Here is a 27,507-nt window from a genome sequence, read left to right as displayed (position 1 = left end):
GGCTTTTGCCTCCCATGGGCAGCCTAAAATCTGCACTTTAAACACTGGGCCTATGTGCTCTTCCCATGGAAAAGCATTTGAAATCTCTTTCAAGAATTCACCACCACAGTTTGGATGCTACCTTCTATACTGACTATGACCAAGAATTGCTGAAACATTGCTTCACCTGGTGTGTGGATCCACATTGTGCCAATTCTATTTAACATCTACCCAAGCCAAGTTCTCTAACAGAAGCGGTCAGAAATTTGCTTCTCCCCTCCTCAACACTCCCTAAGTACTGGCAGGAGCTTTATAAATACATTCAGGTGAACATGAGACTTTTTTAGAGAAAACACAAGAATGTAATGATTTTTATAGTTACTAGGAAAAGACTAATTAAAGTAGCATTAGATATCCCATAGAAAATCCAACCCAACCTGTGAAAAATGAAAGTTCACTCTTAGAATATCTTTCAAAAGTTTAATAAGGGAATAAAAAAGGACAATGTCCAGCTCTGGGGGGGTTCCTGGCTATCAGCCAATGAACAGACCAGTACATTAAGACAGTATTATCTATATATTGTTACCTTACAAAGGTACATACTGAAAAGAACAGGGCATATGCCTTTATTAATATTCAGCTCTTTATTAAAGTCATCAGCAGGATTGCAGAGTCCGACCAGAGTTCTTCACGCTGCTGTGGTAATCCAAAGGTGCTGTTACAGTTCTTCACTCAGCTGCCCGCAGTAGGTGCCAAGTCCTTGTCTCTACAGGAACAGCTAGAAGCTCCCTCTGGTCAACCATTAGAGGGCAGAGCGGTGAAGGGTCTGTCACTGGAGTCCAGCATGGCAGACGCCACCTGTATTCCCTCAGGGAAAAGCAAGAGTTTCCCGTTGGCTGTCTAGTCACTTGAGCTGGCTCACTCCCATTCTATTCAGACTCTTATAGGTTATGGCGAGTCTTCAAACCAGGCCAGGGGGGTGCATCCACTCCTTCCTCAGCCAGGGCACCACCTGGATCTTGTCACTGAGTCCAGTCTTCCATTTTGGGGTGCCTTTCATCCCCAAAGAACTCTCTCCCAGCGTGCTGTGTGTTCGTCTTATTTGCATTATGCCCTCCTCAAGAAGGCAGCGTTGGGGGGGAAACTAGGTAAGCTCGATTACAGTAGGCACAGCTAGGACAATCACTTTAACATGCTAATGTAGGAATGCAGGACCGGCAGGATGGCTACTCAGTCCTGCCAGGGATGGGGGTCGCCTGTTCTCCTCGGGCAGAGGGGCTGCGCCATCAGCCACAGCTCTCAGCCGGCCGGCGGGGCCGCCGCTTCTCCGGGCAGAGGGGCTGCGACATCAGTCTCAGGAGCTCTGGAGACCTAACCCCGCCACATCTCGGGCTACAGCAGCCACACAGAGGCAGCCTTTGGAGCATCCACACTCACTGAGAATTCCTTCATAATACATACATATTCATAAGTTTCATGCATTATTCAAACATTCTTGGTAGCTTTTGATGTTGCAGAAATTTTGTTTTGGTTTTCCACTCAGACTTATCTACATGACATCCTGCAGATTGCAGATGTTATAAATGCCAGGACAATTTATTACCAAATTCAATAATTTGGTTTATTAAAAATTCAAATCACAAAATTTGGAATCAAATTACAGAATTTTAAGCTATAAACCCCCCTCCCCCACAAACAGCGACACTTACTTGACAGAGTTTCTCCCGGGAAAAAGAGAGCCAAGGGTGACCCATAGACATAGACCCTGGCCGTCTGTGTCTCTAGCTGGGTACACGAATTTGCCATGTTCGAGGCTTGGTTTTTATACTCTTTATTCTGCCTCTGGCAATATTTCCCCATACTTCCCTTTGTTTCTTGGTTAGCTATTCAAACCCAAATTCGTCTCGGTCGGATTGAAAAGAGCTCCCCTCCCAAGTCCATGTGTTAATGTTCAGTTTCTATGGATCCTTATAGTTGATGAATGTTCAAGATATGGGTGATATTGCTTGATGGTCTGTGAAGGTGGCTCCCAAGGTGTGAGTTGCTGATACCGGCTCATCTCAACAGGCCCCTCCCGATACTTGAGAAGGCTGCAAAGTCTTTTGTTCCCTTCTGAATGGAGACGCCTGATTTTCAGGGTGGTCAGTTTCACCATCTGCTGCAGAAACCTCCTAAAACATAGACTTTTACCTGATATAAATATATACAGCTTTATAATTTTCCAATTTACCATAAGAACATGAATTAATCATCTCACGTTTTTCACAGTAGATCAGGTCAATATATTTTATTCCTTCTTCTGGCTTCATCTTGTGGTTTCACACTTCTCTGATAACGAGTAGTTAACCAGTTCTTTTCTAATTCTCCTCTGGTGCTCTGGTTTGTGTCATGTTATCACTTAGAGAGGTCAGTCAGCAGATGTGGGAAACAATTGCTTTATACAGTTTTCTTGGTTACATAGAAATATTTTAACATTTTATATTTTGCTAAGGCCTACAATACAATACATTTGTGGGAAATATGGTTATTTAATTCATGTTCTATAGATGATTGTAGATTGGGAACTGTAATATATATTGTATAAAGGTATGTGTGTGTCTGCTCAACCCGCACGTTTCACGAACTTCTGTAAAGCACCTCCCTGATCTTCCGGGTTCCAAAAATAGAAGGTGAGAACACGAGGCGCTGATGACTTACCCCTGCCTACGTGCAGCTGAACTCATCGGGACTTGCAACGGTCGAATGCTACGTGCCAGCAAGGACTTGCAACGATCAAATGGTACATGCCAGCAGGGACTTGCAAGGATCATCACACACCTCTACACAGTTACTCAAAGCAAGGACTAACTCTGGACATTAGCATTTGAATGTGCCCGGGGAACCTTTCGGGATTTAGTGTAAACAAAGTTAATGGCCGATGATTAGAGAAACAATGGGAGAAAGGTTGCCGAGGGGGAAGTTAAGGGTATTTAAGTTGGGCCTTTATGTGAGCAAAGGCGTGAACCCGGTTAGATACACCGACTGCCAGGTCCTGTGTATCTGGGGTCACCCTTAGCTCAACTTTTCCCGGGAGAACTTCAGTCAAGTAAGTTTCGCTGTTCGTAGGGTTCGTATTGTTTTGTTTTTATTGTTTGAAATTGTTATAATTTGATTCTAAATTTTGTAATTTGGATGTTAATAAACCAAACTATTGAATTTGGCAATAAATTTGTCCTGGCGTTTATAACACATTTATCACACTATTATTTCTATAAGCTATAAGGTGTATTGTGGAAAATGGATTTGTAAAGAATTATCAAAGCCTGACAGAAGGCTCACATAGTATGCATCTGTATGCAAACACTGATTAAAAATGCTGACTTAGAAATGTGATGGAATAGGACAGACATTGTTGAGAGAGAAATGGAACTAGAAACAAGTTTCAAATTATGGACTTGCAAATAGACTAGATACTTTGGCAAAATAGAACTATGAAAGATGTATTGTACTAAGACTCACGGAGGGTAATTTTAGATGATTGGTTTTAAGGCATTAGCAGCATTGTGTGGCAAAAGTTGATAAGCCAGAAAATGCTTATAATGTATTGTGATTAGGCAATAGTTTGGCTTCTGATTGTGATGGCGTGAATTGTAACATCTGTACTGTCTCACCCCTTCACATGAGACTGAAAATGCACAAAAGTTTTTAAAACGCCTCTCAGTTGCCCCATCTCTGGGTCAGAAAAAGGCATTATCCGACAGTGTATACCTCAATATATTTATCACACTACTATTGCCATAGGCTATATGGTGCATACTTAAAATGAGAAATTAGGTTATATTAGCAAGCAGCTAAAAGGGGTTATAATTGCACTATATTTAAATACAATTAATAACAACATGTAAAGACTAAGACACAAATGTGAAAGCCAATATTATAGGGTCATTTTTAACACAACCCAACTTACAATTCTGGGAGAAGGTGACATTAACTGGGTTTTGCCTGGGACTGTAAACCCCAGGGATGCTGTTTCCCAGTCTGCCCTCGGGGGCAGCTACAGTTGTTCCCCTGATAGGGGTTCTTCTATTACCACTCTTTTAGGAAAAAAAACAGAACATCTGACAACTTTTACCACTTATAAATGTTATTTTAATTAAGAATTACATGAAAATTGAAGGGGTGGATTTTTTTCTTTTCTTGTGAGTTACTGTGGCATTCAGTGATGTAATGCCATGAGCAAAGGACGAGCCCTTACCCTACTTTTTTTTACGTGTATCAAGGCCAAATGAGTAAAGAATTTAAACAGATTTCTACTAGTCTGGAAGTGAATTTCTGGGGACAGACCCAGCTTTGTAACTAAAGTAATTACTGTTAATTAAAGTTATGTTTATTGCAAACTTGAACCTAGGTGCTGGTAAACTTCCCCAAAAGTCTATAAAACAATGTAATCTGGAATGAATATATAAATCTCTTGACTATCAGCTGCATCATCTTTTTCAAAACCAAGATGATCACAGTTGCACTTCCTTGTGAAAGTAGACATTGCACAGAAGAAAAAGTAATTTAAAAGGAAAAAAGAAAGTAAAACTTTAAAAAAGTTAAAATTCTTAGCTTAGAACTGTTGACATAGGAATTACTTTAATAGCTCTTTGCATCTGCTTCTGTTCTACAGGTGCTCAAGTGGCTGAGGCCAGGACTTGAGCTGTGCAGTTATGTAACACAGCCTCACTTCTGAATACATTCCAGGGAAAGTCTGTAAGTTTCCATTGCTCTGGAAATAAGTGTTTATAGTGTATTTCAGTATAATTTGAACGTTTATATCTCAACTACCAAGTTGCTTGTCTGAAAGTTGCTTGTATAAATCTAACAGTAAGACTGGAAAACTAATCCATTCACTTATTGATAAAATAATTTATTCTAAAAACATTGCCATTATAAGTGATTTGGGTATAGAAAAACCCAACATATTTAAATATATTACATATAAGGTAGTGTTCATAAAATAGGGAAAAAGAATGGTGATGTCCCTAATGACAGAAGTGATTTAATGTATTTCTTTTATAGACAATTTTTACAAATATTACTACGCAGTGCAGACCTGTTTCTGATACAATTATTTTTTGTTTTTATCTTAAACAGAACACCCTGGTTGTTTGGTCAGAAGAGGAGAACTATGATTTAGCATACTTCTTTTGAGTTTTCAAGAAAAAACTGTCTGTGCTGAAATTTGAAGAATTTGCCAGGTACACTTAATTTCATACATTCTGCTTTTTCCAGATGTTTTGGTACTTTCTGCGACTTTTTGTGCATCCTTCTTAAAAGTGGTTGTAAAATAAACAAATATTCACTGTTATTTTCTGTGGCTTTTCTGTGATGAGCTACTAGTGGTGCCAGTGATATTTTTTTGTTGTTGGATATATAAAAAGGCAGACTTGGCTTAGAATCTTGAAAGCCACATCTGTCCCTTTGAAGAAAGACAAGACAGATAAGCTGCTAAACTAACCTGGAAACATATGAGTAGCAGTCAACTTCACGCCATAAAGTCCAGCATACTTTTCATACAATTAGATTCTTTGTTTCCTTCCCTTTCCCCTTTTCTCCACTTTTTCTTCCAAAGCATCGGTACTCTACCGAGACGCTTTGCTTTCCGCACTGTTGCCGCCACAGACGGCCCAGGGGACAGTTCGACTGCTCTCCAAAAGCTGTCAGTGCCCAGCTCCAGCGCTCCTGCAGCTGGAGGCCGCACACCGGATGGGCAGGCTGACCCGGGTACGGAGAGCGGCTCTCTGCCGGGGGCGGGCCCGGGAGCCGCAAGGCCGGCGCCGGAAGAAGGGTTCGGTTCCGGGCCGTGCGGTGTCATGGAGTCACTGTGGCGGCTTAAGCGGTTCGACGCTTTTCCTAAGACCCTAGAAGATTTTCGAGTCAAGACGTGCGGAGGAGCGCTGGGTGAGCGGGGCGGCCTGCGGGTGACCGGGGGACCTTAGCGGGCCGGCGCTCGTCAGCGGCTCGGGGCGGCGGCGGGCGGGTTGCGGCAGAGCTGACAGTGGTTCTCGTCTCCCCGGCAGTGACGGCTGTTAGCGGGCTCATCATGGTGCTGCTTTTCTTTTCGGAGCTGCAGTACTACCTCACCAAGGAGGTAAGTACCGCCGATGGGGCGGACTCAGCCTCCTGGTACTGCCTGTCACTCGCGGCGGGCAACTCTTCAGGGCGGCCGGTGGGCCCTCGTCTCTGCCCCCGCCGGGCTGCCCAGGCAGCAGCTGCGGCTCCCGTCGACTCGCGGTTCCCGGTATTATTTTGTGCCTTGGCCGGTCGCCGCGGCGGTAGGAGTGGGTTGCCCTCCCATGCCTGTGGCGTCCCGCCGAGACAGCGCAACGTTTCGCCCCCTGCGAGCTGCCATGCCATGCCGAGAACGGAAAGCAAGCGCTGAATCCCTCCCCACGTTGAGAGATCTCCCAGTTATTTAACAGCATTGAAAATGGCATGCACTAGGCTGTGCATGGCAGTGGCTCAGCTGTCTGGCAGATCTCTTCTGTCTTAAAAATCAGCTGCTGGGCCACAGAACAGAGGGAAAGGGGCCTTTTGATTTGCTTCCAGGTAAAATGGGACTCTGTTTTTCTTTTGTTACCAGGTACATCCAGAATTGTATGTTGACAAATCAAGGGGAGATAAATTGAAGATCAATCTAGATGTTATTTTTCCACATATGCCTTGTGCTTGTGAGTAAGACTTCTGAATGTTGATGATAATTTTCATCCTTGGCAGGGATTCAAGAGGCCCATAACAAATGTATGTTTATAGATCACTTTCCTTGCATACTGTTTTCAGATCTGAGCATTGATGCAATGGATGTAGCAGGAGAGCAGCAGCTGGATGTAGAGCACAATCTGTTTAAACAGCGTTTGGATGAAGCTGGCAATCGTGTAACTCCAGAGGCTGAGAGACATGGTAAGGTGCTGTTCTGCCTGTCCTGGGTGGATGCTCTGTTAGTCTTTCCACTGTATGCCTGTTTTGAGATTTGTGGGGACAAGTGACAGCTGTAGAGTGTTTAAATGCCACAAAGTCTTGAAGACAACCTTGTACCATGCAGATCTATTAAACTACTCTTACATCAGTACTTTTGCAAGGAAATCTTTGCCCGGTTCCCCTGAAATTATGACAGAGACCCATGAATGCATTTGAGGAATAAAGTTGCACAGTTCCCCAACTGTCTTTTGGGATTAGAAATCAAGCAGCTGTTCTTGCAAAACTTGGCTTTGGTTTTATCAGAGTGGGTGAACAAATGGGACTATGTGGTTCAGGGAAAGAGCCTTTCTCTAGGGAAGGCTTGACATTTAAGCAGAAACTTGCACCTTACTCCATTAACTTTGTGTGTGTTAGTGCACGCCTGATAAATATATGTGAGTTGATCTATTGTTTGCAAGCTGTAATAAGTGATCCTTGGCTACATGAACTTCTCCTCTATGTTTTTTACATGTTATGACTCATCTTTTTTCTTTGATACAAACCAGCAAGGATTGTGACAAAGCATTTCAATTGCACAGTAATATTGGTCTGACTTTTCCTTTCCAAAACATGAGTTAGTTTTTCCCTTTTCTGGGAGTCAGTGTAGTTCTGCATATCAACATGACCAAATTTTTATCTTTGTATCAGTTTAGATTTAACATTTCTGTTGTTGATGTTGAAAGGCTAAACTAAGCCAAGAGCTGAACAATTGGCAGGCACAAGGGTTTCTCCAGTTGTCATAGGAATGTGGTGATAGTGTTCTTACTACTGTGTCACTTAGCAGCTACCACAGGTTATGACTTTACAAATTATTGTCTGGGGACAAAGTCTATTCTGCATGTTGTGAAGCAGGTCCTATATCACTCATAATGTACTGGTTGGGTCTACTTAAAGATGTATTTTAGCAAAGCCTTTTTGCAAGTAATGTCAGATGCTCCAGCAAGGCTTACAGATAGCCAGTTCTTTCCATGGAGGCTGTTCTTCAGAGAACAAATGCTATGCTCCTTTGGTCTTAACTTTACCCCTCAGCAGACTACATACATACCATTTCAGGTGGGTATTGGGTGCAAGATGTGTAGGGGCACATTGTGTGTGTAACACTCATTATGCATAGAGCAGAACAAGAGTACAAGACAGAGTTCCTAGATGTGTCTCATCACTTTGAATCCTCTTTTGTCTTAGAGCTGGGAAAAGAAGAAGAAAAAGTGTTTGATCCAAATTCTTTGGACGCTGATCGATGTGAGAGCTGTTATGGGGCAGAGTCAGAGGACATTCGGTAACCTTTACGCATTTTTCCTATCTTCTTAGCACTTGAATCCAGGTATGTTATATGCATATTTTTTTCCAGATGTCTGTGAAGGTCTGTGCAATGAAATCCTGCTCTTAGGCACATGTTCAGTGATAAGAGCTGTTGTGGTTTGGCTATGCCTTTGGAAGCTGCACTCAAGATTGTTGAAAAGGTGCATCTGTAGGTTGTTTGGATTGTTTACATGCCTGTTTAAGCAGTACAAAAATTGTATCTCAGCAGACAAGAGATTTTTTGTGTTTGTTTGATGTCCAGAGCAGAGGTGTTTAAATGATTCCACCGTTACATGAGCTATCTGGACGTAAAACCTGGTTATGCCCTGGCCTTGCCTTCTCACTTCTGCTGCTGGCATTGCCTTCTTACAGGAACAAAGACCAGACATCTCTGGCTCATACAAACAACGGCGTCTCTTTGTATTTCTCATTCCTCCTAGCAGCAAATTACTGTAAGAATGGATCCATGATATTCCATGTAGGTTCTGGACTAATCTTGGCTATTTTTGGCTTGGTGGTTACTTGATTTGTCCCATTTGTCAAGTTGGGTCCTTTCCCAGAGTTGTTTTCATCTTGAGGGTTTCATAATTGCTGCCTTCAACAGCAGGAATTTCTTCAACATGTCCAGCAAAACATGAAACCGAGGAAGAAACTTGGGTTTTTTTCTGGTAACCAAGGTATTACCCACAGGTAGAAAAGTACGAAGAAATTTTGCAGTTAAGCCCCGCTTTAGCCCAATGTCTTGGTCTAAAAACAAAGGAAAGGAGCAATAGAAACAAGCAGATGCTTTGTTCACATGAGGAAGTTCCAGACTGCTCATAACTGTGGGACACTGATGTTGTTTTTGTGGCAAATTTCTTTGCCAAGGGCTACCTTGGGTGTGTACATGGCCAGGCAGAGCCCTCTTCAGACTCTAGTCCTGCATTCAAACAGTGTGCATCCTCACCTCCAAACCTCAAAAGGCACATCAAGAAGCTCATGCTCATTCAGGAGCATTAGGCTGCGTTTCAAGGTCCAGTCCCCAACATTTGTGTTGTTCCTTTGTTGAAGAAGAGTCCATCAAGGATTCAAGTCCTGAGCTGAAGCTTCTCTTCTTAATGATAAAGATGGTAAGATGGTGCTTGTGCTTTTTACAGGTGTTGTAATACTTGTGACGATGTCAGAGAAGCTTACAGGCGGCGAGGCTGGGCCTTCAAGAACCCAGATAGCATAGAGCAGTGCAAGAGGGAAGGGTTTAGCCAGAAAATGCAAGAGCAGAAGAATGAGGGCTGCCAAGTGTATGGTTTCCTAGAGGTCAACAAGGTGAGAGAGAGCTTTTGCTGTGAACCTGCTGCATGATGCTGAGGACTGTAAAAAGGCAGAGTCGGGGCATTCCTCTCCTTTTCCAGCTTTAGGTGCTTACAAGACTGTCATTGAATAATGTCTGGGATCAGCAACATCTTTGTGCTTCTCATGGGGTTCAAGAGGACAGTCAGGAAGAGCAGTGGGAAAGAGGCTAAATCTGGTTTGTGTTCTGTGGGCTGGTAGGAAGTCGTGGTAGCTGAAGAAGTTTGCCTTTTCCTCGCACCTGGATACTGGGTCTTTTTGCTGAGATTTCTGGAGGAGGAGAGAGTTTCTTTGAGCTTGAATTGTTCCCCCTACCCTTCCGGTCTTAAATCTGAGGCCACAAGTGGATTCTGGAGATAGCAGTAACCGACAGCTCACCTGCAGAGGTGTTGGAGACAGTGAAATGTTGTCTCTTTTAGAAAAACAGTGGAAGCAAAGCTATTTGAGTTGGTTGTCAAGGCTGAAAATACTCAGAGAGGTGGTTTTTGCAAGTGATGTATGAAAATACACAGTATGTACCAAGTAAATATGTAACCTCTCATTTGGTGGGTTACCCCCACAAACACACAGATTACATACTCAAGTACCTTCTAGAAGAAGTCAGACTCAAACTATTTTTTTTTTAACTTCAAACTCTGTTTTTTTCTTTTTTTTCTTTTTTTTTTTAATACTTGTGTATTCTTCCTAGAGACCACAGTCTTTATTTCTAGAAAGTAGACCTTGTACTCACAAATCTAGACATTGTGATTGGAGCATTGTCGTAGGTGTCAAACCGTTACGGGACCCTCTCTTGCAATATATGATGAGCAGGAAAGAGAATACTGGATGTAGGAATGGTCCAAGTGTGAGTGTCACTGGGAAACTTCCTGGGGCCTTTTTTTAGGCACTTGGAATTTTGCCCATCTTCATTCTCAACAGGTCTACAGTTAACATAAAGCATAGGTTTGCCTAGGTTTGCCTACATTGAAGATGTAATATAGTATGTGAGCTTGGAACGTCTGCCAGGGCAGAGTGTATATGATTGCTAGCAAGTGTCAGGGAGAATTGACACCTAATATTCATATCCCTTTCAGAGTCCAGGATAAATTTTTACCAGTTTGTCTTTGCAGATTTTTTCGGAGTTGGGTTGTTTGGGAGGGTGATTTGTTAGGTTAAGTGCTTTATTTTTGCATGCTTTTACTTTCATGGGTATATGCATTGGATCACTGCTGATTGTTGTCACAAGTGTTTTCTTACCCTGTTCATTCTCACTTTCTCATCTCCTTTTCTTTGAAACTCTTTTGTATTTTCTGAAGGACCAGACAGTTCCTTACTTGGAGTTAATTCCTCCTCCTCCTTTTTATGTCCACTAAATAATTTGCATAGCACAACTGTTATCCACAATCAGTGTCAGTATTTATGCTATCAGTTTTTATGTTATCAGTATTTAATTATGGCTTCCAGCATCACTGCCATAATGAACATGGGAAATTCATACCTCTCTTAGGATAATATCTGCTTCTACTGTCACCTGTGAAAATGAGTTGGTTGGTGTCTGTATTGTGTACACAAAATCTTAAAAATCCAAACACCAGTACAACTGCTTTATTTACATAGATTCAGACCATTTAATGAAAGATTACTCTCTCCTGCAGGTAGCTGGAAATTTCCACTTTGCACCAGGAAAAAGTTTTCAACAGTCTCATGTACATGGTAAAGTATTTTCTTTTCCTGCTTATTGAACCTTTTGATTTCAAGTATGTCTGACCATTTTCTTTTAATATCTTTGCATTACTGTCTGTAGTAACATCACTGCTTCAGTGGGGAGGACACTGCTGAAGTTTTGTTACACTGGTTTAGAACTATCATGGACAAAGAGGAAGCTAGTTTCTAGGGGTGCTGACACATAAGTGTAGAAGAACTTGGCTGAGAATTATTCTGGGCAGTCTCTCAGTCCTGCAAAACTTTGCTGCTCTGCAGTCAAACAATCTCAAGTAAAGTTTTCAGTCCAGGGCCTGACTACCAGTACCTCTGTAAGGGATCTTTTCCTCTATTCATGAGTTTCAGAGTAAAATTTAAGTTGTGAAGAACTTCTTTGAGTATATATATAAATATAGCATGGCCAGAACAATAGTGGTAGTTTACAAAATCATGAAATGGTTTGAGTTGAAAGGGACCTTTAAAGGCCATGTAGTCCAACCCCCCTGCAATGAGCAAGGATACCTTCCACTAGAGCAGGTTACTAAGAGCCCCATCCAGCCTGGTCTTGAATATTCCCAGGGACTGGGCATCCAGCAGCATTCTGGGCAACCTGTGCAAATGCCTCATCACCTTCAACATATACAATTTCTCATATCTAGTCTGAATCTGCACTTTTTTAGTTCAAAAGCACTGCCCCTTGTCCTGTTGCAACAGGCCTTATTAAAATGTCTGTTCCCATCTTTCTGTAGGTTCTCTGTAGGTATTGGAAGGGGCTGTCAGGTCTGCCCAGACCCTTCTCTTCTCTAGGCTCTCCCAGCCTCTCTCCATAGCAGAAGTGCTCCAGCCCTTGGAGCACCTTTATGGGCTCCTCTGGACTCACTGCAGCAGGTCCACGTTTTTCCTGTGCTGGGGATCCCAGAGCTGGAGGCATCTTTGCAGGTGGGGTCTCACATTAGTGGAATGTAGGGGGAGAGTCCTCCCCTGCTGCCCATGCTGCTGGGAATGAACCCTATATGCAAGTGGTTTCTGGACTGCCAGTGCATATGGCTAGGTGATATTAAGCTTCTAACATAATCCACTAACACCCCCAATTCCGTCTCCCTTAGGCTTATCCTGACTTGTTCATCCCCAACCTGTGTTAGTACTGGGGGTTGCCCTGACCCAGGTGCAGCATGTTGGTCATGTTAAACCTCATGAGGTTCACTGTCCCCACTTCTCAAGCTTGTATGTGTTCCTCTGGATGGCATCCTGTCCCTCAAGCACGTCAATCTCACTACTCAGCTTGTTATTATCTGTAAACAGGCTGAGGTGCACTCAATACTGGTTCTAACATGGACCTCACTTGTTACTTCATCTGTATATTAAGCCATTGACCACTACTCTTTGGATGTGATCATCCAACCAATTCCTTATCCAGTGAAGAGTCACACATCAAACCTGTATTTTTTCCTTCTATCACTCACTCCAATTTAATCTGTACCACTGAGGTTAAGGGAAAATGTGAATGTGCTTGATGAGAGTAATGAGTGTATTTGGAGAAAAACAGACAAACTTTTGAGCACGGAAGCAGCACTTTTCTGCAAACAGCAATAATGAGAAAAGACTGGTTTTCCCCTCAATACTGATTGTTAGTAATGAAGAAAATATTTCACTTATTGTTGCAAAACCTGCTTTGTGTGCTTAAACTATCACAACAATAGCAACCTTACTACAGCCAGGATCAACAAAGTCACGGCATATATGTTAAGGAAAAGCATCTCTTTCAGGATGTAACAGTCAGGAATGCAGACTGGCTGCCTCAGAGCAAGTACTTTGTGTACAGAAAGGAGGGGATGAGGTCAGGACAGCTCTCTTAATTCCATGTCCTCCAGAAATGCTGCATAGCTGAATTAAAAATTCAGTCATAAAATACAGATAAAACCCAAATAAGCTGTGCAGCTGCTGCCAACCTCATCCACTCATTTGCTTGTTCCCACTGGCTGTATCTGATGGCCTCCTCTTTGTCTGTGGAAAAAGAGTGTGTGGTTGCTTCCCACTCTCTCGTTGCCCCTCAGCATGTCATATGCCTTTCCTGTGCAGGGCTCAGGTCATATCTTTCCCTGCTGCAGAGTCACAGCTTATGAAGCTGGTCATTTGTGGAAGCCATTCCACCTCTGCTTCCTTGCAGGATTTCTCTGAACCTCTTTCAGTTCAGCTCTGTCTGAAGGTACTAGACTGCGTCCAGAATTAAGGTCCAGGCTAAGCATGAGATGCAGTAGCCTAATGATTTTCTTCCTTTTGTTCTCTCTTGCTTTCCTAGTTATTCATAAAGTGTGATTTTCCTTTTAACCCAGCCTTTTCCTTGGCAGTGTTTTCATGTCACTAGCCAACAAATAAGGAATTTTTCCAGACCCATAAGGAAAATGGACAGTGCTCCTGTAAGATATTTTCCTCCATAAAATTAATCCCCAGTTTGAAAAGTGGTTTCCTGTCTACCTTGGTGCAGTGTGTTGGGGTGGCAGTCTTTGGTTTCTTGGAACCTTCACATGTTTATTGACAGAGTCCTGAATAGGTGTAAGTGCTTTTAGTCCTCTTTTAGGGGTTAAGGACTGAATTTTGAGGTCTAAGGAGGCTTTGTGATTGTTCAGGTCAGAAATGCAGGATGAGGAGAGATCTTCAGATAGACAGCAGTTGTTAAAAGTGTATTGCTAAAACCACAAAGAAATCTTGTTTCTATAAACAGACAGTTCTTGACAAATTTAGGATGTTTAACAGGTATCTTTATTTTGCTGTTAGGTGTGGTTAAGGAAACAAAGAAATGTGTTTGTGTATTCAAAAATAAGAGTCTTTGGTCCTAGGAGACAGTCTTGTAAAGATCTTCTGTTCTCCTTCCTTGTCCTGTTCCTTATCTTAGCAAGCTAAAAAGCCTGCTGGTTTATGTTAAGGTAAACATGTATCTGCAGCATAGAGTATGTACATATGTGCTTAGCATAATCATCAGTGATCAAGGAGAAATAAACCTGTGGCTTGTAGAAGACTGTTTTGGAAACTGAACTGCTCTACTGCAGAGTTGTACATCACTTATTGGAGAGGAGTTTTATAAAAACTACTTAATTGTGGAAAGCGTAGCAGAGCACTCTGGGGACATTTTGTTTTCAATAGCCACAACTATTAATAAGGGTCACAGACAATGTAGATCTAGTGTAACATGTTAGTTAATGTCTGGTCCTTCTCAAGTGGTGCACTGGGATGTCTCTTGTACTGTGCTATTCCTATAAGTTTTGTCATGCTCAGTAGTCTTCAGTACAACTTCACATGTACCAACATGTGACTACCCAGGCAATAAAGCTGATAAACACCGTAATCCTGCAAAGAGTTCTAGGAGCACAGCTACCAGGAGGATGATCCCTCTGCCTCTCCGTGCATCACTGTGCCAGTGCTGCTGTGGGATTAACCTTACTTTGGAGCTGTTCTGACTGGAAGAATAGCCTCACATAAAGCAAGACTTGCATTTCAGACTTTTGCAGAGTCTGAGATGGCTCATAACTGAAAGGTGGATGATACAGGAATGAGCTGTGGGACTAAAAGCTGGTGGGACAAAGAAAGTTTGATTTCTTTGGTGGTATGAAATCATAGAATATCATGAGTTAGAAGGGACCCAGAAGGATAATCACATAGGTTTAAATATAGACCCACTAGAGCCAGGACCTCTGTGGAACTTCGTTATAACTGAAGGTTAGCATGCTAGTGTCTGTACAAAAGGCAGTAAGACTTGACGCTTCACTGGCAGCTAAGCCACAGAACTCTTGACCTAAGTGCAAATAATAGCACAACATGAAGCAGCCTGGTGTTGCTGGTAAGTGTTAAGAAAAGCAGCATAGCATAATGCCAGGGCCACTTCTCCTTTTGTTTCCTTCCCCTGCCTACCATCACATATACTTCCAAATTTTTACTAGGAATTTCTTATTTAAAGTTGATGCAGTTGTCAGCACAGGCACACAAACCTGTGTGCTGTCACTGTGCTAGGGGCAGTGACAGGTCTGCACTCCAGTCAGGGACAGCAAAAGGAGTATCTGAAGCCAGTTCAGCTCTGAGCTCTTTGAAATGCAAAACCATTCCCTTAATTCCAAGTATTGCAGCCTTAGTCTCTGGGCATTTAGCTGCAAAATGCGAGGACCTCTCCCCTACATCAGAGCCCAAGGAGGAGTGTACTTTAGGGATAGCATTTCCTTTTCTAACTGTACATTCTCTGTTTTCCATGCATATCTCTTTGGGTTTATTAAGGGTTTTATATAAATACAAGTACAGCCTCTGATGGTTTACTGAAAAATGGTAATTGAAAAAAAGTAGTTCATAGCACACTCAAGTAAATGTTTTAAAGGAGAGGCTAGTTCAAATCAGACCTTTAGCTTTGCAGCTGTCATGGTTTGCTACTGGCCAAACTCCAAACGCCAGGCACCCACAGAAGTTGTTTGCTCACTTTCTCTTGCTCTCAGCTGAGCAGAGAGGAAAAAAAATTAACAAAGGGCTCATGAGTTGAAATGACAACTGAAAGAAAACACTCCTAAGGGCAAAACAGATTAAAATTTAAAGGTATAAAATAAATTTATTATTAACAGAGTCAGAGAAAGATAATAAAAAGTAAAATAAGCCTTTAAAACATCTTTCCCCCCCCCCACAGCTGCTCCTTCTTTCCCACTGACAGTGCAGGGAGAGAGGGCATGGGAGTTTTGGTCAGTTCATCACCTGACATGTTTTTCTGTTTGCTCAGGGAGAGGAGTCCTTCCTCTGCTGCGGCTTGAGTCCCTCCCATGGACAAACAGTCTTCCCAAAACTATTGTGGCATGTCATTCATCCACGAGGTGCAGTCTTTTAAGGATAGGCTGTCCTGGTTTGGAAGCAAGGACCCTCTTTCTCTATCTCTGGAAGCACGGGCCCTCTCTCTCTATTCAGGTCTCCCACTGGATCACAGCTTTCTCTGGCATCCACCTGCTCTGGCATGACCACTTCTCCCACAGGCTGCGAGTGGATCTCTGCATCCCCCATGGACCTCATAGGCTGCAGAGGCACAGCCTGCTTCACCATGGTGCTCACCATGGCCTGCAGAGGAGTCTTGGCTTTGACACTTGGAGCATCTCCTCTCCCTCTTTTTCCACTGATCTTGATGTCACCTTGTTTTCCCTCACATGTCCTCACTTCCTCCTCTTCTCTGACTAGAAGAAAAATTGCTGCTTATAGATACCACTGTCAGCAAGTTCCACTAATTCAAAGATTCTTGCAGCATCCAGCAGCTCCAAGAGGTCGATCTCGTCTAGGTTCCGTGCTGGAGAGACTCTCACCATATTTCTGCTGCTGGCCATGTGGCCCCTCCACCACCAAGCGGGCAGTGGCGCCTGCCATGGCGCTGGCACTGTTTAACACCTCTCTTGATGAGGGACGCTGGGAAGGAGAAGCTGCTGCCAGTGCCCTTGCCCTTCTTCCTGTGCACGGCTGCCTAGGGGCAGCCAGGCAGGCAAGGCTCGCCATGCTCTGTGCCGGGATGGCAGCAGCTGTGGTGCCTCACCACCCCTGGAAAAAACTGCATGCACACTGTTTTGATTTTCTTCTGAAGTCATCACAGAGCTATTACCAACCTCTCTAATTTGCCCAGCAGCATGTCCATCTTCAGAGCCCTCAGAGATTGGCTGTTGGACGTTGTGGAAGCTTCTAGCAGCTTCTCACAGAAGCCGCTCCTGTGGCCCTTCCTTGCTACCAAAAACCAGGCTGTGCCAAATCAACACAGCAGCTTGTCTTGTGCTAGGCTCTCAAGGGAGCAGCATTTCTTTGTTAATATATTAATCTTTGTTAATGTAGCAACACTTGGTGATCTGACTCCATCAGCTCCTAAAGAAATAGCCCATGATTATTGAACTGTGTTTTACTTTCCTAAAGTGAAAGGTGAGGTCTGCCTTGCTGAGCACATGAATTTACCTGTTAAAATGGCCACAGCCTCTGGCTTCTTTGATGGTTATGCGACTTTGGATAAACCTAGTAGGAATGAAATGGAAATGGAGTTGCAATTTATGTTTTCATCCTGAGACTGATGCTTCTAGTATTGCATAAAGTCATTTAAGTAGCGAACTAAAAGGTATCCATTGGCTCCCACTGCCCATATCTCTGCCAGATCCCTTCTAGAGATGTGTGGTGCTGCTAGAATTGTCACATTGCTATATGTAGGAAGAGCAGAGATGGGGCAGGCCAGATTCCCCAAATCACAGCACTGGTGACAGTCACTGTGGCCCTACCAGTGGTTTGTAAATACACTGCTCAGGCATCCCTGCAAAGACTTTTCCTTTCCTGATATGTGCTCTGAGCAGCAGTAGCAAGGCTGATAGGCAGAGTGCTGCAAGTTACTAAGACGATGATGATTTTTAAGGGCACTTGCATGTTATATTAAAGCATGTGCTCTGCTTAGTTGTTAGTTTAGATCTCTCATGCCTCTGTATTTTACAGTAGCAAGAGGAGTTATATGTGGCTAACAGCAAAGCTTTCCTTTCTGACCTCTGGGGTCTTGTTTTTGCCCTAGATGAAGAATACATGCAGGTGAGTACTCAATACCTAATCTGAAGTAACCCCAAATTAAATTTACTTGCCTTCATTCTAGCAGTGGCTCTGTGTCAGAAGCAGTATTGAAGCAATTTTATCTGTCACACACCCTACTATGCAAGCAAGAGAGAAACCCAGGCAAATTTCTTGCCATTTGAGATTGTGATGGAAATGAAAGGAGTTCCCTTATTGCTAGAATATGGTAGAGAGATATTATTGTTATGGCAATGTGAGCTATATTGTTAACTATTCTTCTATTACAGTTCATGATCTGCAGAGCTTCGGACTTGATAATGTAAGTGTTCCTAAGGCAGTGTTCTAGTTCTCATAGTCTGTTTTCCTTCTAGATTTCCCTCCCATTGCCACACTGAGATCCTAGATTGCTGCAGATTTGGCTTTATGAGTCTAAGCAGAACCTGGGTCCTGCTTTCACAGAGGGTTCTGAAATACATTCTGTGACATTTGCATGCTGCTTGTCAAGCCTGTGCCTCACTTCCTGAGCCTGCCTTTCTTCTTAATCTGTGCTTCATAGTTTCTTAAGGTTGATATTGTCACAACTGCTTCTGGATCTGTTGGCATTTACGTTGTGCTGGGAGGAAAGCAGATGATACTCATACCTATTCCTCCAAGGCAGCTAATAGCATTTGCTCCTATGGCAGGGAGAAGAGTGGGTGGGAGGGCCTGCTCTCTAGATGGGAGGAAAGGGCACTGACATCTGAGAATTTCCAGCAGGAGAAGGAGAAATTCCTTGTCTTGAAATTTCCTATGAATAAAGAAGAAAAGCAAACGTTTTGGAGTTTACTGTTGGGATGCACAGAGAAAGGGAGCACCTGTCTCTATTCTAGAGCCACACTCAGAAAATATACACATAATGAACTTCAGGCCCCTTACCTTACCCCTCATGTGCTGCGCAGCTGTTTGAGTTTTTAGCATTTCCATTTCAGATCAATATGACGCACTATATCAAACATCTCTCATTTGGAAGGGATTATCCAGGCATTGTGAACCCTCTGGATGGGACAGCCATCACTGCACAGCAAGGTAAAAGCCAGCTGAAAGAAGTCTCTTTTTAACTGTCTGTATTAGTAAGTGTTAGAAGAGAACAGGACCGAAGTTCCCAGTTTTAACAAAAGCCCTGACAGTGTTATATGAAATGTATATGTCCCCGACCTTGTGCTCTTTCTGGAGCAGCTGTCTCCATTCACCTGGAAGAAATCTGCCAATGTTTAGATTCTGTGACCTTTCTGAAAGATATCTCTGTTCAATGTTTGTAGATGCACAACACCAGGTACAGCACCACATTATTAAAGACTTACCTCAGATGCAGCTCTAACAACTACATGCAGTGAGAGAGAACTAGAACATGCAGGGTAGAGAAAAAAGGCCTAATTGGTAGTTGCTGAAGAGCTGTGGTGTCTGCCTGACCTTGACATACCCAATAGTAAGAGCTTGAAGAGCTGCAGTTAAGTTTAAATATTGCTGATCTTTTCTAAATAGCTCCAGATTTGCTGGCTTGAGAATGAAAGACAGTTTCTTCCGTGCAGGATTTTATTTCCACAAACCTGCTTTTCTGTGAAAGATTCTTTACATGCCACTGCAGTTTTGGTTTTTTTTAGATCCACTGAAGTTTGAAAAGTTTGTCTTTGAAGGTAATTGGAGCTGTATGTGATAAAGCTTGGAGAAAGAAGTCATTTGCTTTGAAGTGATGCTAGGATTGTTAGTCCTACTTGAATCCATTCTTTTAAGTTTTCTACCATTGATTTTGATCCTTGTACCCAAATCAGAGGATAGCATTTTAAAAAAAGTACATAAAAATTAAAAGGTGTCATAATGTTCAATACAATTATGATGCTGTAGTTATTCTGTGGAGTAACAAACTATCTGAGAGGGAGGACCTGGACTTGACTGGTAAATTTCTGCTTAAGCTCAAACTTTTCATCCTGAGCCTCAGGGAACCAGTTGGTAAATTCTTGAAGAGTTCGTTCTGAAGACATGCTCCAGTAAAGAAGTAGGAGCAGTAGATTGCAGGTCAAATTTATGTTTATGGCAGCTAAAGACACCACATGTAAGAGTTACTTCTGCTGTAGAAATGGATGAATAATCTTCTCTAGGGAATTTCATAGAAAATAGTTTTTTTCTTGCATTGTGTTATCCTTTAGAGAACTGAAGGAACAGGCTGGTCTGAGCCAACAGAAGACGTTCTTCTATTTTTTTCTTCATTGGTCCAGATCTTCCTTTTCATCTTCTGATACAATAAATTCCATGCTTCTACAGGAATAAACTGCAAGGTTAATTGAAGTTGATATGAGATACTCATTTAGACCTGAGTATGTTTTCTTTGGGCTATGTTGTTAAAAATCAGGATTTTTTTCTGGACTAGAATGAAATTTTCAAGAAGTTTTACCTGTAAAGCTATAGCAAGTTTGTAGAAGATTTTCCATTTAGTCAAGGACAAAATGTCATGAGTTTTGGTTTTGGTTGGAGCAGAAATGAAATTCACTTTGGCAAAGGAAGACACATTTTGGACATTAACTTTAGTCTCCTTGAAAACCTCCAGCAGCTGTTGAGCAAAAGATGTTCCCTGACAAATTGAACAAAACTAATTTGTGTCTACTTGACCTGTCAGTGAAAAGCTTCCAGCTTATTGCTGCATATTAATTGTGTCTCTCCCTGTCTTTGCTTATAGCTTCCATGATGTTTCAATATTTTGTCAAAGTGGTCCCCACTGTGTATAGGAAAGTAGATGGTGAAGTAAGTACCTTTTTCCCTGTTACTTTGACAAGTGAAAACCTTCACTTTCTCCTCTTATTCTTGATGCTGACAGTATCTGTGGATCCAGCTGTGTTGCCAGATGTATACCAGGGACTGTATTGTACATTCAGTACTTGGAATCTCCAAGTGTGGAATTTGGTAAAGAAACTGGGATAGTATCTTTCTCAGCTTGGATTGTAATTTTTGTCAGATAACTTTGTAAGGTTGATAGAAAATAATTTCGTTTTCCAGAAACACAGTTTAATTGCTCTAAGAATAGGACTAGTATGAACAACGTGTAGAAGGATGGTAGGGCACAGAAGAATGCTGGAGGGTGATCTTCATTTACATGAAGATAGACTATCTCTGTCTTTCTCCACTCTCTTGCCTCTGTGTATTGCTTTCATTTTTCTCAGTCTTGATTGTGGCTTTCTGCCATAGTGCTGTCTCCTGAAGCATGCTCAGCAGGACTGCATTTTGGTAGAGGATGACATAGACTCTGGCTTGAGAGGGACAGCTTATGCCATTGTGTGCCAGCAGAGACCAAGTAGTCCAGCCTCGGTGTGATGCATCCCTCATACTGTGTGCTAGCTGTGGCTTTAACTGGTAGCCTATAGTAAAAATAGACCTGATAGCAAATACCTGATCTTGATAGAGCTCTTCATGACTCCTTCTAGCCACTGTCATGCTACCCACATGGGCAGGGCTATGCTGATGTGGTTCATTGAACTCATGTTTTAGTAGCCTTTCCTATTCCCTGTTAGCAAAACAATGTTTGCTGTGTTTGTTTCCTGATAGGTGGTAAGAACTAACCAGTTCTCAGTTACACGACATGAGAAAATAGCAAATGGGCTACTGGGAGACCAGGGTCTGCCTGGTGTCTTTGTGCTCTATGAGCTTTCACCCATGATGGTGAAGTTGACAGAGAAACACAGGTAAGAGACATTCCATTTTCTTTCATTCATCCTTCATTGATTTTGTCATTTTGCATAACTTGAAACCTCATCCACACTTAGACATGACAGTGCAAATGCCTGAAATTCATCCAAACCCCTTCCCAGCCAGTGGAGAGGAAGAGGTGCTCACTGATGCCCTTTCTTTCCATGTGAACCCTGGTTAGAGATTGGGTTTTTTCTGTGACTATGTGAAGCGTTTTAATCCAGTATCAAGAGGGAAAAGGAGAGAGGTGCAAGGAGCAGAAGTGTGATATAGTGGTTCTTGGTTCAGACTTCTAATGGGAAGACTAGATTTACAGAGCATACTCATTTTACCAGCAGCACCCACACAGTCCAAATGGCTTCTTACTCTGCATTTGCTATAGCTTTTCTACATCTTGCAGCCAATGTGGAACCTCTTCTCTCTGGGTTAATGGCTAGTGTGCAACTGCAGGGGAAGGAGTTGTAGCTGTCCAATCTTTGAGGTTCATAATGGGGAACAGAAAATGTCTAAATCTTAAAATGTATTAATGTATGCTTAGGGATTTAGTCACTGTGTTATGTGACCCTGCTGGGCATTCTCACTGGGTAGGAATGAATAATGTCTTAAGAATTAAAAGCCAATCTTTTAAGTTTATAAATTCAGTACTTCCTCTTAGTGCTGCTGACTAAAAGTAGCAGTGAGAAACTCCATTCTGTAGCCAATAGGGGTTAATTAATTCTTTAATCTGAGAATTGTCAGCTGTGAATATTTAGATAATGCATACTTATATGGTATGATGAACATTATTATAATTATGAGTTAATTGTTACATACCTGACATTGGTATCAGAGTTCATGCTGGTTATTCAAATTCTAGGTCCTTTACTCACTTTCTCACTGGAGTTTGTGCCATTGTTGGAGGCATATTTACAGGTATTGCACCTTTCAATTATTTTCCTTTCTAAAGTGTAAACATTTACTATCTTAGGCCTTCTAAAGTCTGCATGTCTAGTAATAAGTCCCTGTTCAATGAAGAAATATGTTTTCAACCTTCAGAAGCGATACAGCATCTTTTGCAGAGCCACAGGAGTGGCATCAGACTGATGTTAGCACTGGAGGCTTACTGTAGATGATGTAGACAGCATTTCGTTTCATTAGACCTGTAGATCTGTCATAATATTTCATTTTGTTGCTCTACAGGACATTTTATTTTCAAAGCTGTTCTTCACAGACCATATGAAAGCATCTGTACTTGCATTCTTGTCCAGCTTGGGTCTGTAAGCAGATAGTTGCTTTCATGTGGAACCAAAGCTAGTAAAATCTGTGAACCCAGGTTGCCATGGGTGTAATATATATCTTAGAGATATCAAACTGTGCTCCCAGACATAGGAGCTCCAGCTAGTGTTCTGCAAGAACTAGATGGGATCTTGTGAGGAGAGGCTGTTCCTGAAGATCCATCTTTGTATCTGCACTTCACTCTCAGTGCTGGCATCTGGAACAGCTAATCAGTATCTGCTTAGCTCTGTGCATGGGAGCAGCCTTGGTCCAGCTGTGTTCTCCAGGTAGTAATCCAGGGTGCTCATAGTCAGAGATGTGGGTGTTAAGGGCCAGCCTGAAGATGTGGCAAGGGACCTGAGAAGCCAGTTTTTGTGTCACATAACATCTGTATCACATATGTGTAACATCATACCTTCTTCTGCCAGGTTTTCCCATCATCTGAGGTGTCACAGTACTCAGTTAACCTGATACTGTTAAACAGAATTTCTATCTGCATTAAATTCTATCCTATTCATCTCTCTGATTTGAAAAATAATTCAAAAATTAGTTCCATGACAAATTGAAGTGCCCTTTAGCACTGACTAGGTTTGACAGCAAATTCATGTTTGCTGCCATACACCACGCTCAGACTCTCTGTATTCTAGAGATCAATCAACTGATGCCAAATAAAGCAAATTACTTGTGCCAGCAAGTAATGGCCAACAGGACCAGGGCAGTGACTGTCCCCCACTGCACACTGGTGATGTGCCTTTAGTCATGGGTTCAGTTCTGGACCCTTCATGACAAGCAAGACATTGAGGTGCTGCAGCAAGTCCAGAGAAGGGAATGGAGCTGGGGAAGGAGCCAGGAATGTAGGTCTGATGAGCAGCAGGTGGGAGTGCTCAGCCTGGAGAAAAAGAAGCTCAAAAGGGATCTTTTCGCTCTCAACAACTACGTGAAAGGACGTTGGAGCCAGGTGAGGGTCAGTCTCTTCTTCTAACAGGGACAGGATGAAAGCAAATGGCCTCAAGTTACACAGGGGAGGTTTAGACTGGATATAAGGGAAAAAATTTTGTCATGGAAAGGGTTGTCGAGCCATGGCACATGCTGCCCAGAGCAGTGGTAGAGTCACCTTCCCTGGAGGAATCTAAAAGACATAGATGTGACACTTAGGGACGTGTTTTGGCAGTGGACTTGGCAGTGCTGGAGACAATTGGATACTATGACCTTAGAGGTCTTTTCCAACCTAGATGATTCTTTGATGTTCTAAAGTCACCTCTGTAATAGTGTTTATGTAACAGTATCAAATTGATTCCACAAATACAGATAATTTCAGGGCAAAACAATCACACGGGAGTCATCTGAAGCATTACTCAAAATCCAAATATTTAGTCCAATAGCTGCAAATTATATAGTAATAAACAGAAGATTCGATTCCCATTTTAACTGCAATGCTTTGTATCATATTGAAATGTACGTCTTTACTTACTCCTTTGACTGACATTTTGAATAAAAGAAAGAATATGAAACTTTATAAAATTGAATAATTGAAAAAATGCTCCCTAGCAGCCTTTGAATTCCCTCCCTGGCAGGAGCTCAAGGTTCTAGTCCTGTGAAAACCTTGGTTGTCTGGGATTTGTGGTACAGTAGACCCATTCTGAGTTCTTCTGTGGTCAGAAATAAGCACTGAATTAATAGGCTTCTTCATGGCTGGAGAGGTTTGGGGAAAATACCGCAGAAAGAATTCAAGGCAGCGGTTTGTATTGTTTTTTGTCTGGTGGGTTTACGTTGCCATCTCCAGTAAAGGGCATCGCTTGAGGGCACCATATGGTACTTCTAAGGTTGCTATGAAATGAGCAAGAAATGGGAAACATGCCCTTTGGAAGCTGAGTCAAGGCAACAATGTGGTGTAAAGCTCTCCACATCAGCTTCCTCTCTAAACTCTTCTCAGTCATCAGTAAACACACATGACTCAGCCTGTCTCTCACTTCTGAAAAAAGGGGTCTTTTCTAGAAAAGCATGATCACCTCTGTCCTGCAGGCTGGGTCTTGTCTGTTCTGAGGAGATGAGGACTTTATTATTCTGAGCAGCAGCAGCAGAACCTTTTTCTGTGGTGGACCTGGGATTTCTTTCCTCTGACAGCAGGGTTTGTGTTTTCTTTTCTTTGGAGTTGTTCTCTCTTTGAGGCATGTCTGACTTCATCAATTTTTTTCCTTTTAGTTGCAGGTTTCATTGACTCCTTGATCTATCACTCAGCACGTGCCATCCAGAAGAAAATTGAACTTGGGAAGACAACATAAGCAATAAGCTTAACATAATAAGCAATGGCATTGACTAATTAAAAAAAATAAATAAATAAAAACAAAGGGGGAGGGAAAAAACCCCAACAACCAAAACAAAAAAAAACACCACACACATAAAAAAACACCATCCCTCCAAGGAGAGCTAAACAGGCGCTTTGAAACACAGGTGATCTTCTGAGAGTGCACAGGAGGTTTGTAAGTTCCAGATGGTCCTAACCACTCCTTTTTTACTGTTCCCTCATTCTTTGGCCTTAGTCTGTGGATGGAACAACTTGAACCCTGCTGCTATAAAGATCAGCTATCATATCTGGGTCTGCAGACTCCTAGTGTCAAACTTCTTTTGTGTCAGTCCATATTCCTTCAGTTCTGTTCCCCTTCCCAACAGAGATGCTGGAGATACTGCATTCTGTATGCCTCTAGGAATAATGTACTTTATTGTCAAGAGACCTGTAATGGATTGAAGTTGCTATCAAATAAGCTTTCTAGGAACACCATCAGGAATTTTAAATTTTTCTTTAAAATGTTTCTGGGTGTCCTGATGCTGTATATCAGACCTCTCTGAAGATATGCTGGATCCCATCTATTGCCTTCCAGCCATCCTGGGCTGCATGGTGAGCCTAAGCATTTGGGGCGTGCTTTCTGTGCTGGGGGAACTCCCAGTTGTTCTTCTCACAAAAGACACAAGTTGATGTTTCAGGGAAAAAAAAAAAAGTGTCTAGAATTTTAATTGATTTTTTAATTGGAATTTTTTTCCATTTCCTTTTGGTGTATATTTTCACATGAAGTCCATACTCTGTTGTTCTGGTTAGGCATATGGAGGAATAATTAAATTATTTGAACTAATACTGATACTGAATTGGAAATTAAAATTGAAAGACATTGCATTGTGGCAAAGTACGTAGAGATTGTGATGATGATGATGGGCCTTTTTTCTGTTAAATCATCTACACAAGTGAGTAAACTGCTCAGTATGTAAAACTATATTGGGAGAAATTTGAAAATAATGAGGAAAAAACATTTGTGAATTCTTGCATTATTTGATGAAAAACAGATTGATTACTCTTAAATCTCACATCTGGATTTGCTTTGGACTCTAATCTTGGTCCAAGCAATTGGTACAAGATCAGATACTGCAGAGAGAAAGCTGGTTTAGAATTCATTTTAAAGTAGGTTTTGCCTGGTGGTTGATTCTTTTAATTAGTTGAACTTACCTATCAACCAGGGAGTCTAAAAACTGCTGTTTTTTCAGCTGGGGAGAGAAGCAATTTGTGATGTGGGTAAGGAGAATGATTATCTTCAAGGAAGCATGTTGAAAAGCAGGTTTGTTTTAAATGTATTTTTTACAAGGATATTTAATTAATCCAGTGGGTTAGGATCACATAGTACTACTACTGCATGAGGATGGGAACTAGAATCTGTATGTTTCATCAGGAACAAAAAGTGACCTGAACAGCTTCAATTGCTCATCAGTGCACTCAGCTTTGTAACTGAGTTTATGACTAGTCAGGAGAGAGATGAATGGAAGTAATGCCGCAAGAGTTTAACCCAGAGTGAAATAGTTATCACTGTTTCTTATCAAGGACTCGCTTGTCCTTGATAAGAAAGCGAATTGCTTGTAAACTGGAAAAGCATTGGAGATCATTGCCCAGAGCACACCTGAGCACCTAAAGAAAGATGAAGGGAAGGTGAAGGTGCAATACTTGTACTCATCATGGAAAACTAGAAATAGTGGAAAGAAGAAATCGAAAACACAGACATGGAGATTCTTTCTGGAGAGGCAGAAAATTAATGAAGCTAATAAGTAATACGGGCTTCTGCTATCAGTAAGAAGGATAGGAGTTCAAGAGTTCTGGTGATTTAGATAGACTGAAAGCCCAAGTGAACAAGAACCATGATAAAGCTGAGTCTAAATCAAGGATGTTAGTGATTGAAAGTGATAAGACATCCTTCTAACCCTGCTCTGGAGGAGAAAAACCTCCTTTGGGGAGCTCACTCCCCAGGGTCTCCAGTTTTGTTCTGCAGGGGAGTCATGTTCTGCAGGGGTGCCCTTTTCAAAGTTGTAAGGGGTCAAAAAGCAAAGGAAATGGTGGTTCACATGTTTCAAAGTTTATTCAACGTCATTTCAAATTTACTCGACTGTGTTGTCTTCTGCCACCATGTTTGATTTTCCCTTCTTACTCCTCCTTGATGCAGTTTAAAAAAATATTCCCTGAGTTAAAGACTGTAAGAATAAAAGTCTTAGTAGGAGACTGGTGTCTTAGTTTGGTAAGACAGGTATCTGTCAGGGAAAACTGGAGTTTCCCTTGGAATGGAGAATGTAAAACCCCCTCCCGCCAAATTATTACAATTTTGCAATTAGGAGCTTTCAGGCAAAAATATGGGAATAGGAGTAACAGTTCTTTACTAGGAATATTAAAAATGCAACTGCAATAATACCAAAAAAAAACCA

At 42.0% G+C, this 27,507-nt stretch overlaps 1 protein-coding gene across 2 annotated transcripts; it reads left to right on the top strand.

Moving 5' to 3' along the window:
• The first annotated feature begins 5,748 nt into the window (after nucleotides 1-5,748).
• ERGIC3 (ERGIC and golgi 3) lies at nucleotides 5,749-25,583 on the top strand. 2 transcript variants are annotated; one of them, XM_063404814.1, is made up of 13 exons: nucleotides 5,749-5,904; nucleotides 6,024-6,094; nucleotides 6,587-6,674; nucleotides 6,784-6,903; nucleotides 8,143-8,236; nucleotides 9,396-9,561; nucleotides 11,220-11,277; nucleotides 18,093-18,124; nucleotides 18,774-18,870; nucleotides 20,516-20,580; nucleotides 21,379-21,515; nucleotides 22,376-22,431; nucleotides 24,976-25,583. In XM_063404814.1, exons 1-13 carry the CDS (start codon nucleotides 5,817-5,819, stop codon nucleotides 25,053-25,055), a joined length of 1,152 nt encoding a protein of 383 aa, XP_063260884.1. In that variant the 5' UTR covers nucleotides 5,749-5,816; the 3' UTR covers nucleotides 25,056-25,583. The 2 variants fall into 2 exon arrangements, with proteins under 2 accessions (XP_063260884.1, XP_063260885.1); XM_063404815.1 differs by lacking the exon at nucleotides 22,376-22,431.
• The last annotated feature ends 1,924 nt before the right edge of the window (nucleotides 25,584-27,507 follow it).

This window comes from Prinia subflava, chromosome 8 (assembly GCF_021018805.1).
Source record: "Prinia subflava isolate CZ2003 ecotype Zambia chromosome 8, Cam_Psub_1.2, whole genome shotgun sequence".
Lineage (NCBI taxonomy): Eukaryota > Metazoa > Chordata > Aves > Passeriformes > Cisticolidae > Prinia > Prinia subflava.
Note: the sequence above shows the minus strand (reverse complement) of the source record. Positions and strands in the feature narration are given on the sequence as shown.

Bases quoted from the DNA above. Each gene is read 5' to 3' on its own strand.
- ERGIC3 (XM_063404814.1), top strand. From the start codon at position 5,817: ATGGAGTCACTGTGGCGGCTTAAGCGGTTCGACGCTTTTCCTAAGACC. The intron at 8,237-9,395 runs GTAACCTTTACG...TGCTTTTTACAG, and splicing joins GCAGAGTCAGAGGACATTCG to GTGTTGTAATACTTGTGACG. The intron at 22,432-24,975 runs GTATTGCACCTT...TTTTCCTTTTAG, and splicing joins TGTTGGAGGCATATTTACAG to TTGCAGGTTTCATTGACTCC.